The 17,136-nt window shown below is 56.6% G+C and overlaps 2 protein-coding genes across 3 annotated transcripts in view; one reads left to right on the plus strand and one right to left on the minus strand.

Moving 5' to 3' along the window:
* The window catches only part of GLIS2 (GLIS family zinc finger 2), a 24,501-nt gene extending 17,962 nt beyond the window's left edge, over window positions 1-6,539 (plus strand). Inside the window, exons 5-8 of one of the 2 annotated variants that reach the window (XM_023225871.1) lie at window positions 1,416-1,592; window positions 1,675-1,808; window positions 1,890-2,008; window positions 3,676-6,539. In XM_023225871.1, the coding sequence (XP_023081639.1) occupies window positions 1,416-1,592; window positions 1,675-1,808; window positions 1,890-2,008; window positions 3,676-4,475 (1,230 nt within the window). In that variant the 3' untranslated portion in view covers window positions 4,476-6,539. The remainder of the gene's footprint in view (window positions 1-1,415; window positions 1,593-1,674; window positions 1,809-1,889; window positions 2,009-3,675) is intronic. The other variant, XM_031934491.1, reaches the window with a different exon arrangement.
* Window positions 6,540-7,165: 626 nt separating this feature from the next.
* PAM16 (presequence translocase associated motor 16) overlaps window positions 7,166-17,136 on the minus strand; it is a 12,356-nt gene continuing 2,385 nt past the window's right edge. The window contains exons 2-5 of the mRNA XM_023225869.2: window positions 10,143-10,227; window positions 8,277-8,413; window positions 7,831-7,896; window positions 7,166-7,320 (exon numbers count right to left, since the gene is read on the minus strand). Coding sequence (XP_023081637.1) covers window positions 7,234-7,320; window positions 7,831-7,896; window positions 8,277-8,413; window positions 10,143-10,227 — 375 coding nt within the window. The 3' untranslated portion in view covers window positions 7,166-7,233. The remainder of the gene's footprint in view (window positions 7,321-7,830; window positions 7,897-8,276; window positions 8,414-10,142; window positions 10,228-17,136) is intronic.

Below are 17,136 nucleotides of genomic sequence, written 5' to 3' on the forward strand. Positions count from 1 at the left end.
GTGCAGTGGCTGGATCTCAGCTCACTGCAAGCTCCGCCTCCCGGGTTTACGCCATTCTCCTGCCTCAGCCTCCTGAGTAGCTGGGACTACAGGCGCCCGCCACCTCGCCCGGCTAGTTCTTTGTATTTTTTAGTAGAGACGGGGTTTCACGGTGTTAGCCAGGATGGTCTCGATCTCCTGACCTCGTGATCCACCCGTCTCGGCCTCCCAAAGTGCTGGGATTACAGGCTTGAGCCACTGCGCCCAGCCAAATTTTTTTTTTTTTTTTTTTTGAGACAGAGTCTTGCTCCATTGCCCAGGCTGGAGTACAGTGGCTCAGATCTCAGCTCACTGCAACCTCTGCCTCCCAGGTTCAAGCGATTCTCCTGCCTCAGCCTCCCAAGCTGGGACTACAGGCATACACCAGCACACCTGGCTAATTTTGTTTTTTGTTGTTGTTTTTTTGAGACGGAGTCTTGCTCTATTGCCCAGGCTGGAGTGCAGTGGTGCAATCATGGCTCACTGCAAGCTCCACCTCCAGGCTTCATGCCATTCTCCTGCCTCAGCCTCCCTAGTAGCTGGGACTACAGGTGCCCGCCCCCATACCTGGCTAATTTTTTTTTTTTTTTTTTTGCATTTTTAGTAGAGACGGGGTTTCACTGTGTTAGCCAGGATGGTCTCAATCTCCTGACCTCGTGATCCACCCGTCTCAGCCTCCCAAACTGCTGGAATTACAGGTGTGAGCCACCACGCCTGGCCTAATTTTGTATTTTTAGTACAGATGGGTTTTACGATGTTGGCCAGGCTGACCTCAAGTGATCCACCCATCTTGGCCTCCCAAAGTGCTGGGATTACAGGTGTGAGCCACCGCGCCCGGCCTTTTTTTTTTTTTTTAAACAGAGTCTCACTCCGTCACCCAGGCTGGAGTGCAGTGGCACAATCTCGGCTCACTGCAGCCTCTGCCTCCCAGGTTCACACAATTATCCTGCCTCAGCCTCCCAAATAGCTGAGATTACAGGCACGCGCCACCACACCTGGCTAATTTTTGTATTTTTAGCAGAAAGGGGGTTTCACCATGTTGGCCAGGCTGGTCTTGAACTCCTGACCTCAAGTGATCCACCCACCTCGGCCTCCCAAAGTGCTGGGATTACAGGTGTGAGCCACCGCACCTGGCTATATTTTTTTTAAATTAAGAAAATAAAAATTTTAAAAAGACATCGGTCACTGGATGTAGGGCCCACCCTAATCTAGTGTGACTTCATCTTAACTTGATCACATCTGCAAAGACACTAGTTCCAAAGAAGGCCACATGCACAGGTAGGGGCTGGGGAGAAGAGGACCTGAATGTCTCTGGGGACGCCATTCAATCCACTTTAGATGGGACCGGGGGGCTCCGAGCCAGCAGGACCCTAACTAGCTCTCCCCTCGCACCCCAGGACTTCCAGCCATTGCGCTATTTGGATGGTGTCCCCAGCTCCTTCCAGTTCTTCCTGCCCCTGGGCTCTGGGGGGGCCCTGCACCTGCCTGCCTCCTCCTTCCTTACCCCTCCCAAGGACAAGTGCCTCTCTCCAGACCTGCCCCTGCCCAAGCAGCTGGTGTGTCGCTGGGCCAAGGTGAGTGGGGGCCAGGAAGAGTGGTGTGGAGTCCGGGGCAGGTTACCCCGCATGGGCTCAGAACCCTTCCCGGCCCCCACAGTGTAACCAGCTCTTTGAGCTCCTGCAAGACCTGGTGGACCACGTCAACGACTACCATGTCAAGCCCGAGAAGGACGCGGGGTACTGCTGCCACTGGGAGGGCTGTGCCCGCCATGGCCGAGGCTTCAACGCCAGGTGAGGTGGGGTAGAGAGGGGTAGAGGGAGGACTGGGGTGTCCAGTGAGCTGAGCCACACCCCCTGCCCTCCCTGGAGCAGGTACAAGATGCTCATCCACATCCGCACACACACCAACGAGAAACCGCACCGCTGCCCGACCTGTAGCAAGAGCTTCTCCCGCCTGGAGAACCTGAAGATCCACAACCGGTCGCACACAGGTAAGAGGCCGGGGCCGGGCGGCTCAGCCCATGAAGGGGGCGCTCAGCTGAGACTGGCTGGGCGGGTCCCCAGGGGGAGGGGACTGTAAGTCGGTCCCAGACCTCAGAGATGAGGGTTGATCTCATCACCCAGAGGTCCCTTTTCCAATGCAGTTTGCTGGGGGAAGCGTCCCCTGAGGGTCAGACCCCCACCCAGCACCTGCTCTTGGAGCACCAATGCCATTTCCTGGGTCCCGTGGGTATCATCTGACTAATGCCACCTCTGTGATCACAGAGGCCAGGTTGGCTTCACTCCTCACTACAGCCCAGGCCCACAGCAGGACACCTCTGGCTGTCGGAGTCACAGATGTAATTTTACATTTCCTAATCGCTGCATAAAAAACAGCAAGGCCACGCACGGTGGCTCACGCCTGTAATCCCAGCACTTTGGGAGGCCGAGGCGGGCAGAACATGAGGTCAGGAGATCAAGACCATCCTGGCTAACACGGTGAAACCCCGTCTCTACTAAAAATACAAAAAATTAGCCGGGTGTGGTGGCGGGCGCCTGTAGTCCCAGCTACTCGGGAGGCTGAGGTAGGAGAATGGTGTGAACCTGGGAGGCAGAGCTTGCTGTGAGCCGAGATCGAACCACTGCACTCCAGCCTGGGCGACAGAGCGAGACTCCGTCTCAAAAAAACAAAAACAAAACAAAACAAAACAATGCAACAAGAAATGGGTAAAATTAATTGTAATATGTATTAAATGTAATTAATTAAATGTAATATGACCCCATACATCCAACGTGTTATCAATTCGGTATTAAAGACAAATCGGTGAGATATTGAAGTTCTTCATTTCATGACAAAGCCTCAAGGAGCTGATGTGTATCTTTTTTCCTGGTGTTTGTTGCACCCTGGCAGCACATCTCCAGGTGGAGAGCCATGTATCAGGTCAGTTGCTGCATGTGGCCCCCTGCTCTGGCCAGGGCCAGAAGATGCCTGGTGAACCTTGAGCCATTTGTTGAGTGAGGGCAGTGGTACCCAGGCAGCATTCCCTGTGGCCAGGCCCACGCTGGGTGCCTTGAGCCAGGATGTGATCTCCAAGGCCATGGTTTCTTTTTTTTTCTTGAAACAGACTCACTCTGTCACCCAGGCTGGAGTGCAGTGGCACGATCTCGGCTCACTGCAACCTCCACCTCCCGAGTTCAAGTGATTCTCCTGCCTCAACCTCCCAGGTAGCTGGGATTACAGGCATCCACCACCACACCCAGCTAGTTTTCGTATTTTTAGTAGAGATGGGGTTTCACCATGTTGGCCCGGCTGGTCTGGAACTCCTGGCCTCAAGTGATCTGCCTGCCTTGGCTTCCCAAAGTGCTGAAATTACAGGCATGAACCACTGGGCCTGGCCTCCAAGGCCATGTTCTGCTGCTGATAGGCACACCCTCTGTAGCAGAGGGTGCAGGGCGAGGCCAGTCAGAGCTAGAGTCAACCAGCCTGACTTTTCAGAAAGCCTCTGTGCCCTACTTGGGGCCAGATCTCATGCCATGTGCCGGGGATGCCCCCTGCCCCCAGAATTGGGGCGCCCGTGCTCCCAGGGAGTGCTTGGCCTGGAGGATGTTGAGTACATGGGGTGAGACCCAGGAAGGGGAGAGACCCCTCACGGCAGCACTGCACTGCACCACCCTGCAGGTGAGAAGCCCTATGTCTGCCCCTACGAGGGCTGCAACAAGCGCTATTCCAACTCCAGTGACCGCTTTAAGCACACGCGCACCCACTACGTGGACAAGCCCTACTACTGCAAGATGCCCGGCTGCCACAAGCGCTACACGGACCCCAGCTCACTGCGCAAGCACATCAAGGCCCACGGCCACTTCGTGTCCCACGAGCAGCAAGAGCTCCTGCAGCTGCGCCCACCCCCCAAGCCGCCACTGCCCGCCCCCGACGGCGGCCCCTATGTCAGTGGGGCCCAGATCATCATCCCCAACCCAGCTGCCCTCTTTGGAGGCCCTGGTCTTCCCGGCCTGCCCCTACCCCTGGCCCCCGGCCCCCTCGACCTCAGTGCCCTGGCCTGTGGCAACGGTGGGGGCAGTGGGGGTGGGGGGGGCATGGGCCCTGGGCTGCCAGGCCCCGTCCTGCCTCTCAATCTGGCCAAGAACCCGCTGCTGCCCTCGCCCTTTGGGGCTGGCGGACTGGGCTTGCCTGTGGTCTCCCTCCTCGCTGGCGCCGCTGGTGGCAAGGCCGAGGGGGAGAAGGGGCGTGGGTCAGTGCCCACCAGGGCCCTGGGCATGGAGGGCCGCAAGACGCCCCTCGAAAGGACGGAGAGCAGCTGCTCCCGGCCAAGCCCCGATGGACTCCCCCTGCTGCCAGGCACTGTGCTGGACCTGTCCATGGGTGTCAACTCGGCCGCCAGCAGCCCGGAGGCGCTGGCCCCTGGCTGGGTGGTCATCCCGCCGGGCTCGGTGCTGCTCAAACCGGCTGTGGTGAACTGAGCCCACCCTGCAGACAGCTGTGGTGGCCCCGCCGGCAGCTCCGGCACTGCCCCCGACGAACGGAAACTCTTCTGTGAAATAGCAATAATGTCCTACTGCCCGGGCAGCCCCAGCCCAGCCCACCGGGGAGCAAGGATGGTGCTAGGTCATTTATGGCTGGCCTCCCAGCCCCCAGGTGGGGACCTGGCCTGTCATGCAGGGAGAGCTGTGCTCCTGGGTGCTGAAGCCTCGCTCCTCTGTCCCCCACCACCCAGCCCTCAGCTTCTACAGGGCTTTCCCCTGTCCGACCTCCTCCTCTTCCCCTCTCCCACCCTGGCACCTCCCTCACCTGGTAACCACCCAGGGCAAGTCGCCCTCTCCCAGCAAAGGGGGTGGGTGGGGTGGTATCTGCCCTCCCTGCTGGCACCAGGCTCCCCCTTCCTGAGGGGAGCCCCCAGGGAGGCCTGCCCTTCCCTCCTAGGCTCACCCAGCCCCTGCCTTGGGGGCTCCTTAGACCCCTTTCCCTCTGACCCTGCCTCCAGAGGGAAAGCAAGACAGATGCAGGCCCCTGCAAAGCCCCAGGCAGAAGCGCGCCCCCCAGGACAAGGCGCCTCCCGCTAGTTAGAAGGGAGACCCGCTCCGCAGCTGCCCTCCTCACCCTAGGCCAGGCCGACAGCACCAGACGGGATAGCTGGTCACTCCACCCTTGCACCCCGGGGCCTCTTCCTCTACCTTTTGGGGCACCCGGGGAGCGTGGGAAGCAGGTCTGAGGGCCCCTGAGCTGGCAAGGGGAGGTGCCGGGCCAGCTGTGGTGCCAGGACACTGAATGGCCTGGGCCCTGGCTCAGGGAGCATGTGGGGCCAGGCCCAGCGCCCGCGTCTTCCTCCTTCCACCCCCTCTGGGTCTGGCCTGGGCAGCGCCCCCTGCAGAGGCCTTCGGGTCCTTGGTTCTGTACCAGGAAGGAGAGGCTAGCTGGGGACGACTGACCACAGGCTGGGACACAGCTCCTGGTCTGGGGACTCCAAGTGACAGTATGCAGGGGAGGGAGCTCCCAGTCAGCACTGTCGGGAGCTTTCTGGAGGCTGTGGACTGAAGGCCTGAGGGAAGCAGTGGCTGGAGGAGGGCGCCGACCCGTGACACATTGCTTCCTCTGGCTCTTCCCTGCTGGGCTGCTTTCTCAGAGGCACTTCCCCACCCCTGACACCCAGCGGGGCCCCCCTCCTCCGGTTCTGTGCCACTCAGAGGGACCCTGACAGAGGCCAGAACCACTTAAGGGCCTTGGAGGGCCTTGTGCCCCAGTCCCATCCCAGGATGCCCTGGCAGATGGACGCTGCCATGCACCCCTCCATCTGGGGCCTTTCCCTGCTCCCTCTCCCGCCTGGCAGCTGGGAGTTCTGGTTTCTAGGCCTACCCTATCACCAGGCCTCGGAGTGGCCAGGCCCTTCCATCCCCCCATCTGTAGAACGAGGCAACTGCCCGGACAGCCTTGGGGTCCTTAGTGACCCTGCAGTTCCTCTGGCAGCTCTGCTGACCCCACCCTCTCCCGGACTGCCCTTCTGTCCCAGAGGGGTCACCCTGACCCGGCCCACCTTGCCACTGGGCTTCGGACTCCAGCCCTGACAGGGCCCAGCCACACTGGCTCTGCCCCTCGAAGGGGCTATGAGCAAGGTAGGAGGGAGCTGGTCTCCTTTCGTTGGGCCCCACCCAGGCCCTGAGCACCCCCACCCCTGTGAGGGCCCCAGGCCTTAAGTCCCTGGTGGGGTCATAGGTTTTCGACTTGAGCAGAGCGGAGGAACAGGGCACTGGAAGGCTGACGAGCTCAGCATGCGACTCCGTGACGGACCAGGCTCGGCAGGGCTGGTGTACTTTTTGTGGTTGTCATTGGTTTGTTGTTGCACATTCCAGGATGTCAGTATTTTAACAGGTTCTAAGTGCCTTTCTATTGTAGCTTATGTTTTTCCTCCTCTTGGCTCCATTGCTGTTAGCATAGAGTTTTAAAAAGAGATAAGCTAATGACTATAACAATATATTCCTCCATGGGAGAGGAGGTTTATAAAGAAACAATAAAAGTGAGTTGCAAAGATGGCTTGTGTGTTGTGGATGTGCCAGGAACCTGGCCCTGACATGCGGCCACCACTGCCCTGAGCCCCTGCAGGCCTGATCCGGGCTTTCTCCCCAACCCTGCAGGTTCCCCGCCCTCTCAGGCTGCCGCTGAGAGCAGGAACTGGAAGCCAGGGAAGGAGGTAGGTGCTGAGGGCGCACAGGTGACAGGAGCTGAGGGAAGATTCCAGGGAGACCATCCCAGGGTTCAGGTTGTCAGCCCACTACTGCCCGCTGTGGCTTTGGTGAGTGGCGGGCAAAGGCCCGTCTTCGCCCAGCCGCATTCTGGGGTATCGTGCCGAGATTACTGAGGTGCTAGGTTCAAACCTGCCCCAGAGACAGGGTGGCTGCCGACAGAGCTCTTGGGGCAGAGACGCCATGAGAGGGAGCCTAACGCTGGCTCGGGCGCTGTGGAAGCAGCAGGAGCGGCTGCATCCTGTACGTGACAGGACTCAGCTGGGACCCACTGGCTGGCTGCCCGCCAACCTCACCCAGCCTGGCCCTTCTGGGCTGTTAAAGGCTGCTGCCTCCCCATCCTCAGCACCCACAGCCCTGCAAGTGGCAGGAGGAGCAACCTGCCTTCTGGAATCTGGACACGTGCACACGAGAAATGCAGAAAAGACATTTATTACCAAGCTATAAATTAGAGGTGGCGGGGTGGGTGGGGGGAGCCGAGAAGTCACGTGTGGGGCTTCTGCCCTTTTTCTCTGTCCTCCTGGGCCTGGATTTTGAGTTCCTCGTCCAGGCGCTCCTTTGCGCGGACCACCTAGTGGGTCACAGATGATCAGGCCAGGAGGCCAAGCCTCTGCCCCATACCCCTTGCCCACATGGAACAGCCTCTTCCTGTCAGCCCAGGTCCATTTTTTGGAGGGCAGTGGGTGGATACTAATGCTTCCTTCAGCGGCGCCCAAGGGTCAGGGGGTGGTCTGGGGAGACAGAGCTGAGCTGCAGGGGCCCAGCGCATGCTGTGACCTCTGTGAGCTAAAAGCTGTTTCTAGCACCCCACCGGCTGGGGCTCCTGCTCCTTCCAAGTCCCAGCTGCTGGGAGGGAGGGCTGCTGTCTGGGGTGACACAGCCTGAGTGGCTGGACCCCACAGAGCTGAAGCAGTCAGAGGGGTGGCAGTTCAGGGGGACTCCCTGAGGCTCGGGCACCATGGGAAGGCCTGGCAGTTTTCTGTGCCAAGCCCTTGGCCAGCTCCCCCAACTGGGAATCGAGCCCCAGGTGAGGAGAGGGGGTCCCATGACTGACTTCCTCCCAGAATCAAAGACCACTCACCTTTGACTGCAGGTAGAAAGAGCCACCCACGGATTTGTCATTCACCTTAAATAAGTGTTCATAGTTCTGCAAAGGAGAGGGGACGGGTGAGAGGGCTGCAGACTGCAGGTGAGAGACGCTGGGCAGGCTATGTGGGGCCACATCAGAGAGGCAACAGGGCTCCTCTCCACCCTGTGTGCCACATGCAGCTGTTGTGGCCACTGAGGGGCAGAGATGAAGACGGGTACCCTGGAGGGCGACTCGGCTGCTACCGGCAGGCACTCTGTCTCTACAACTGTCCTGCCTCAGGCCTAAAACTTCACCAGTAACAGTGGCTCCCGCAAGTTGGAGTCCGAGCTGGGTATGACTGCAGCCTCCACATCGGACCTCCTTGGCCAGGCCTCCCTTCACTCTTCCCGCCCTGGCAGCCTCTCCCCTTCAAACTTTGGGCGGCCCAGTGGCCTCACCTTCTGGACCTCCTCGGGGCTCAGCTTGGACACGTTGAGAATCTGCTGTGCCTCCTGGAGGCTGAGGCCGGAGAGGTTGGAAGCGGCTGCAGACCGGTGTCCAGCGCGTCCTCGGGCATCAGCTGCGGCCCGGCTGGCTGTGTGGACATGTGGGTGATCACTCAGTCCTCAGCAGCCCAGACTTCACCCTGGGCCTTCCAAGTTGGTGGCTCACCTCTGCCACCGGCACAGGATGAGAGACACAGGGACAGGTGGCTAGGAGCTGCCTCTTCTCCAGGAGTGGTTTCTTTTTTAGGGGGTAGAGGCTGGGAAAGTGAGGACAGACGTGCCTCACTGGAGGATAAGGGCAGGGTCTGACCACTAAAACTGGCTCCTGGTCCCCAACCTAGACCATGAGATGACCCTGTCCCCCAACCGCCATATCCCAGGAGCACAGCAAACTGGGGAGCTTTAGGCTATGATGGGGACTGTACAGTGGGGCTGCAGGCATGAGAGGGCTCTGCAGCAGCCCAGCTGCCCACCTGTCACCTAGACCACCAAAGCCACTGCCTTGGGTGACCTGTTCCCTTTCAGTGACCCCAGAAACTAGAATCAGGAGCTGCTAAACTTTTCCTAAAGGCTCAGAGAGTAGCTATTTTAGGCTTTGCGGACTAATGAGCCTGCACTGGAACCATTCATCTCTGCCTTGAAAGCAGCCTGTCAGCCGGGCACAATGGCTCACTCCTGTAATCCCAGCACTTTTGGAGGCCGAGGCGGGCAGATCACGAGGTCAAGAGATCGAGACCATCCTGGCCAACATGGTGAACCCCTGTCTCTACTAAAAGTACAAAAAATAGCTGGGTGTGGTGGCACATGCCTGTAGTCTCAGCTACTCGGGAGGCTAAGGCAGGAGCATTGCTTGAACCCAGGAGGCAGAGGTTGCAGTGAACTGAGATCACACCACTGCACTCCAGCCTGGGCGACAGAGTGAGACTCTGTCTCAAAAGGAAAAAAAAGGCTGTGTGCGGTGGCTCACGCCTTTAATGCCAGCAGCACTTTGGGAGGCCGAGGTGGATGGATCACCTGAGGTTGGGAGTTCAAGACCAGCTTGACCAACATGGAGAAACCCCGTCTCTACTAAAAATACAAAATTAGCTGGACGTGGTGGCGCATGCCTGTAATCCCAGCTACTCAGGAGGCTGAGGCAGGAGAATCACTTGAACCTGGGAGGTGGAGGTTGCAGTGAGCCAAGATCTCGCCATTGCACTCCAGCCTGGGCAACAAGAGCAAAAACTCCATCTCAAGAAAAAAGAAAGCAGCCTGTGGGTGTGTCTGTGTTCCAATTAAATCAATTTACAAAACCAGGGCCAAGCGCTGTGGCTCACATCTGTAATCCCAGCACTTTGAGGAAGGCGGATCACCTGAGGTCAGGCGTTCCCGACCAGCCTGGCCAACATGGTGAAACCCCGTCTCTACTAAAAATACAAAAATTAGCCCGGTGTGGTGTCCGGTGCTTGTAATCCCAGCTACTCAGGAGGCTGAGGCAGGAGAATCACTTGAACCAGGAGGCAGAGGTTGCAGCGAGGCGAGATTGCCCCACTGCACTCCAGCCTGGGTGACAGAGTGAGACTCCAGCTCAAAAAAAAAAAAATTATGTTTACAAAACCAGGTATCCGGATGGGCCAGTGTGCCAGCTCCTGCCCTGGATGCTGTTGATAACCAGGTCCCCACTGAAGGATGCCCTGGTCTGGCACCACTCCCCACCATGGGAAGTGCCCCAGGCTACCCACACTGCAGAACCAGCAGGTCTGAGGTGCCCATGCCTACGGGGAAAATCTGACCTGGAGAGGAACTCCCAGCCCAAAGGGGAGACAGACCCATGCTTACCTGCAAACTCCTGCCGCAGGGCCCGTGCAAAGGCCCTGCCCACCACCTGCACACCCATCACAATGATCTGCGCCAGGTACTTGGCCTGTGGGTAAATCAGGCACCCACTTAGCAGGCTGCTCCCTGTGGGCCCACAGAGACGGGCCCTGGAAACGGCTGCCAAGGGGCAAGGCTCCTGGAGACCCGAGGTCACGAAGCACAGAGCTGCAGCCCCAGGCCACCTCCTCCAAAGCACCCTGAATGAAAGCTTCCGTGGTGGGTGGCTTACTCACTCACTGGGCAGGCAGTTGGGGTGGGTGAACTTGACAGAGCTCCCAGAAGCAAACTGGCCCCCCATCATCCTTCAGAAAAGGCGGAGAGGAGCAAGGCAAAGTGGCTGCAGTCACCAGCTTCAGGAAGAAACACTGTGGTCTGGGACCCAGAACCTGGTAGTATCTCACTCGCGACCCTGGGGCCCACAATCACTCTTCTTGAGTTTCTGAGATCAGGCCCAACCTTTATTTTACCAATGGGGAAACAGATCTGTCCTAATTCTCCCAAGTCTGATGAGTTTAAGTCCGTTCCATTCAATAAAACAAAGTTACTAAGCAAACTTGTTGCCATCTTCAAGGAACTACAAGCCCACTAGAAGGGTATTTAAACACACTATGGACCAAATGATGAGGGAGAGTCAGGCTCGTTCATTTGTTCAGACATCTGCTGAGAGTCTACTCTGCTCAGCACTTGAGCACAAAGCTACACAGAACCTGGTCCCTGCCCTGAGTCGGAGCACACTGCTCGTCCGGCAGGGAACCCCACTGTCGTGCAGCAGGCTGAACATGCTGGAAGGCTGCACGTGTGATCCCATGCCCCACGGAGGCCCTGGGGAAGACTCAGTAGGAGGCGACCGGCAGCACAGAGTCAAGAAGAAAAGCTCAAGACTGAGATGGGATTCTGTGACAGGAGGGGATTCCTCCTGGGCTGGGCTTTGCAGGGCAGGTAGAATCATGACGGAAATACTAGGGCTTTCTAGGCAAAAGGACTGGGTTGAGCCAAAACTGGCAGAAGAGAAGGCAGAAGGGAGTTCCTGCAAGCAGCCAACAGCCTACGCTGGCCTGGGAAAGACTGGGAATCTGGCAGATGACAGGGAAAGATGCACAGATCTTATGTGAAACAAAGAGATTATATATAGACAGCATTTACAAAGGAGCTTGTGACTGTGAAGCTGTAGACGCGGGGGCATGGCGCGGGCTGGAGGCGGCTAGGCATAGGTTGAAAGCTCATGCGGCACAGCCGAGTGACTTTCCCATTCTTCCTAGTGCTTTTCTGTAGATTTCCCTTCAGTCAACAAGTATCAACTGAGCCCGCACACTAGGCACAGCGCCAAAGAGCCAAACACGTTCAATTCATTGTGCCTTTTAATTCTGACAACTCGGGGGTGGGGGGGCCGGGGTTGGTGACTGGCCTGAGGACACACCAGTGGGTGTGTGGGTGCCTCAGAGGCAGACGGGAAACCCAAGGCTGGCGCTATCAGTCACGGCAGCCACTACGCAGGGTCCCGGGGTCTGAAGGGAGGGCTCCTGGGCAAGCCGACAAGTATCAAGAACCCAACCCAGAGGCCAGAAGGGCTCACTCCAGATTCCAGTGGATTCGACTTCAGAGCTGGCCTTCTTCAGCCTCCGAGGACCTGCTCTTTCCTTAACAGGCGGGATGTAATTACGGGCCATTAGGGGAATGAACAAACACAAGTGGGTTAAGATTTCAAAAGTAGGTGGACACTTCGTAACTTCTAGATTTCACAGCGGAAAGCAGAGGCCAGAGAAGACCCTCCTGTGATCACAGCGAGGGGCAGGGCTCTGGCCAGCTGTACCCTCCTGTAATCATGGAGAGGGGCAGGGCTGGGGCTGTACTGCAGGCGAGCGCGGGTCAGGAATGCACCTGCTGACACCTGCGGTCTCACGTGACTTCGCCTCCTTCCTACAGCCCCTCCCGAGTGGAACAGGAGGCTCAGGGATGGGATGCTCGTGCTGTCTGAAGGACAGAGGTGAAAGGCAGAGGGTCCCCTCGGCCTGAAACACAGCTCAGGTCTCAAACTACCCCTCCCACCAACTCGGTCCCTCTGCTGCTATCGCACGGCCTTGCAATCACTTGTTTACTATTCTGCCAAGGCCAATGACTGTTGCAAAATAATGAACGTTAATAGCGGAGGTCATAACTGGGGAGCTTCCCCAACCACCCCTGCACACTTCAAACCAAAGCGGCGTGATGGCCTGTGGCTTTAGCTGCCTAGAGCTGCAGGGCAGAGGGTGGCTGGACTGGAAAGTTTCAGCAGACTGGATGGCCCATTGAGGCCAGCAAGGTTCCTGCGGGAGGCATCTCCCAGAAGAGGCAGTGTAGTGTAATGGTTACACCTGCAGGCTTTGAGCTAACCTGTGTGCAAATCCCTGCTGTGTGACCGCAGACATGTTCTCAACTCCTTTGAGCCCCAGTGTGCCTACCTGTAAAATGTGGCCACCAATAAAGCTGTCACATGGATTAAATGAGATAATGCCTTTCAAGTGCCTGGCACAGAGCCTAATGGTACAGAAGATGCTCAATAAACATTGGTTTTCGTTCCTTACTGTTTCACAAACTCTGTCAATGACCAGGCACTATGAAGTAACAAAGCTTCTTTCAAAATAGCAGCTCATTTGATATAGGCCCTTTGCTTCCTCAGAGGTGAAGGCTGCAGAACACCATACTACATTCCCTCAGGGAGCTGGGAAGGAGCAAGGCAGCAGAATGAAAACCACATTGACCTGGGACCAGAACCCTAACTTTGTTTCTCAATAGCTGTGTGCCCCTGGACAAATTACTCAACCTCTCTGAACCTGTTTTTTGTTTGTTTGTTTTGGGTTTTTTATTATTTATTTTTTTGTGACTGAGTCTCGCTCTGTCACTCAGGCTAGAGTGCAGTGGCTTGATCTCAGTTCACTGCAACCTCCGCCTCCCAGGTTCAAACGATTCTCCTGCCTCACCCTCCCAAGTAACTGGGATTACAGGTGAACACAACCAAGCCTAGCTAATTTTGAATTTTTAGTAGAGATGAGGTTTCACCATGTTGGTCAGGCTGGTCTCAAACTCCTGACCTCAGGTGATCCACCCGCCTCGGCCTCCCAAAGTGCTGGGATAACAGGTGTTGAGACACCACGCCCAGCCTTTTTTTTTTTGAAGCAGAGTCTAACTCTGTCGTCCAGGCTGGAGTGCAGTGGTGCAATCATGGCTCACTGGCAGCCTCAGCCTCCCAGCCTCAAGAGATTCTCCTGCTTAAGCCTCTGAGTAGCTGGAGCTACTTGTACTCAGCCTCCGAGCACCTGCTCTTTCCTTAACAGGCGGGATGTGATATGGGCCATTAGGGGAATGAACAAACAGGTGGGTTAGGATTTCACAAGTAGGTGGAAACTTCGTAACTTCTGGAGGCTGGGCACACGCCACCACACTTGGCTAAATTTTTGTACTTTTCTGGAGAGATGGGGTTTCACCATGTTGCCCAGGTATGGTCTTGCGCTCCTAGGTTCACATGATCTGCCTGCCTCAGCTTCCCAAAGTGCTGGGATTATAGGCGTGCGCCACTGTGCCCAGCCTACCTCAGTTTTCTTAACTGCGAAATGGAGAGAATAATGCCCTCCTCACAAGAGGACAAAAGGCTCTCAGGAGGCAATGCCGTTAACACCACATGGACGGACAGGGACAGGACCAGAACTAGGCGGTGCAGCCACGCCCCTCATCCACCTATCCAGTACCCCAATGTCCCCTGACCTTCCACCATGGGTCAGGCTGCATTCAGAGCTCATTCACACGGAGCAGATCTCTGCCAGCTGTGGCTACCATGGGTGACCAAACCAACCACTGCCTGAGGCCCCTCCCAGAGGCTCCAAACATCCCATAGTCCACTGACTGACACCTGGGCCTGAGGGTCCCAGGTGAGACGACCCAACTGACTTGGCATCCAACTTCAAGCCATGTGGCTGTCAGAGAGCAGCAGAAGCACAGGATTCAACCCTGGCATGTGTGGAGGCAGCACATGCACCTCCTTGCTGGGCAGCAACCTGGCCCGAGGCAGGACCAGAGCTCAGCAGCTGAGACCACAGACAGTGCTGTGGGAGGCTCTCAGCAATGGGGCTTACACTGACCTGTGTCTGAGATTCCCGTGCAATGCGCCTTTGAGGCCAAGCCCCAAGCTCCGGGTAGATAAGCAGACAACCTGAGACTCACTCTCTTCTCAAGGACACTCTGGTCACCCAGGGCCCCTGAAAACAGATACGGGCATCACAACTAGACAGGAGAAAGGTCAGGACCACAACTGCAGCATGTGCCACGACATTCGGGGCCTGGACAGTGTCTGGCACAGCAGGTGCCCCCGATGCATCTGAATGAATATGGCTGTTGCAGCCTTGCCCAACCTGCTGTCTCATGAACTCCATGTCCCCAGGCAGGGTTTCCAAGCGCCTCCTAACCCTTCTGCAGGAGGGTTCTGGCCATCTCCCAGCACACACACAATTCTCCACTGCCACCTGCAGATTCGCACCACTCGCCAGCGTGACATTCGCAGCGCCTGGTCTGGCCTCAACTTCTCACCCTCATCTCTCTCCACGCTGAAACCACACCCTCTGATCCTAGAGCCGCTCTCATACTTCTGTACTCCTCAAGGCCTTTGCTGTTCTGAGTTCCTCCACCTTGAACATCCTCCCTTCTACCCTGATCCTGTCAAAAGCCAACATCCCTCACGACTTAACATCATCCCCCCATCTCTCAGGTGAAATCCTTCCCAGGCTTTCCCACGTATACCTTCCGACAGAGTCTGGCTCTGTGGCCCAGGCTGGAGTGCAGTGGTGCGATCTCAGCTCACTGCAACCTCCACCTCCCAGGTTCAAGCAATTCTTCTGCCTCAGCCTCCTGAGTGGCTGGGACTACAGGCGTCCGCCACCATACCCAGCTAATTTTTTTTTTTTTTTTTTTTGAGACGGAGTCTTGCTCTGTCGCCCAGGCTGGAGTGCAGTGACTGGATCTCAGCCCACTGCAAGCTCCGCCTCCTGGGTTTACGCCATTCTCCTGCCTCAGCCTCCTGAGTAACTGGGACCACAGGCGCCCGCCACCTCGCCCGGCTAGTTTTTTGCATTTTTTAGTAGAGACGGAGTTTCACAGTGTTAGCCAGGATGGTCTCGATCTCCTGACCTCGTGATCCGCCCGTCTCGGCATCCCAAAGTGCTGGGATTACAGGCTTGAGCCACTGCGCCCGGCCTTTTTTTTTTTTTGAGATGAAGTTTCGCTCTTGTTGCCCAGGCTGGAGTGCAATGGCATGATTTTGGCTCACGGCAACCTCCGCCTCCTGGGTTCAAGCAATTCTCCTGCCTCAGCCTCTCCAGCAGCTGAGATTACAGGCATGCGCCACCACGCTCAGCTAATTTTGTATTTTTAGTAGAGACGGGGTTTCTCCATGTTGATCAGGCTGGTCTTGAACTCCTGACCTCAGGTGATCCACCCGCCTCGGCCTCCCAAAGTGCTATGATTACAGGTGTGAGCCACTGTGCCCGGCCAATTTTTTGTATTTTTAGTACAGACAGGGTTTCACCGTGTTGCCCAGGCTGGTCTCAAACCCTTGAGCTCAGGCAATCGACCTGCCTCGGCCTCCCAAAGTGCTGGGATTACAGGTGTGAGTCACTGCGCCCGGTCAGCACTTTTTTTTTTGAGATGGAGTCTCGCTCTATCACCAAGCTGGAGTGCAGTGGTGTGACCCTGGGCTCACTGCAAGCTCCGCCTCCCATGTTACGCCATTCTCCTGCCTCAGCCTCCTGAGTAGCTGGGACTACAGGCGCCCGCCACCACACCCGGCTAATTTTTTGTATTTTTCATACAGACGGGGTTTCACTGTGTTAGCCAGGATGGTCTCAATCTCCTGACCTCGTGATCCGTCTGCCTCGGCCTCGCAAAGTGCTGGCATTACAGGCGTGAGCCACCATGCCCGGCCTGCAGCCACTTCTTAACTAACATAGTAATAAGGATAACGTAACAGCTAACAGCTTACAAGTGCCAGCCCCTGAGCTGAGGCTTTATGTAGAGTCTCCCATTTAATGTTTATGAAGTCCTGCTGTCATTGTCCTTATTTTACAGATAAGGAACCTGAGCCCCAGGCAGTTTTGACTCCTCCATAGTCATGCATCCCACGGTGTCAGAGACCTCTTTTGAGCCTAGCTCTGTCCCAAAACTCATGAGATTTTTTGTTTGTTTTTTGAGATAGGATCTCTGTCTGTCGCCCAGGCTAGGATGCAGTGCAGCGATCCTAGCTCACTGCAGCCTTGGAATTCCTGGGCTCAAGCGATCCTCCTACCTTAGACCCCCAAGTAGTTGGGACTACAGGTGAGTGCTAGCACACCTGGATAATTTTTATATTTTTGTAGTGATGGGGTCCTGCTGTGTTGCCCAGGATGGGTCTCCTGGGCTGGAGTACAGTGGTACGATCACAGCTTAGTGCAGCCTCAACCTCCTGGGGCTCAGGTGATCCTCTCATCTCATCCTCCCAAGTAGCCTCAGCCTCCTGGGTAGTTGGGACAACAGGCATGCTCCACTAGGCCCAGCTAATGTTTTATATTTTTTGTAGTTAGGTGTCACTACATTGCCAGGCTGGTCTCAAACTTCTGGGCCCAAGCAGTCCTCCTGCCTCAGACTCCCAAAGTGCTGGGATTATAGGCCTGAGCCACCGCACCCAGCGTGACAGTATATTAACAGGAAAAGTTAATATACTTTTCGAGACCATCCTGGGGAACACAGTGAAACCCCGTCTCTACTGAAAATACAAAAAAAAAAAAAAAAAAAAAATTAAACAGGCGTGGTGGCGGGCGCCTGTAGTCCCAGCTTCTAGAGAGGCTGAGGCAGGAGAATGGCGTGAACCCAGGAGGCGGCGGAGCTTGCAGTGAGCAGAGATCGCGCCACTGCACTCCAGCCTGGGCGACAGAGCAAGACTCCGTCTCAAAAAAAC

This window comes from Piliocolobus tephrosceles, chromosome 17 (assembly GCF_002776525.5).
Source record: "Piliocolobus tephrosceles isolate RC106 chromosome 17, ASM277652v3, whole genome shotgun sequence".
Lineage (NCBI taxonomy): Eukaryota > Metazoa > Chordata > Mammalia > Primates > Cercopithecidae > Piliocolobus > Piliocolobus tephrosceles.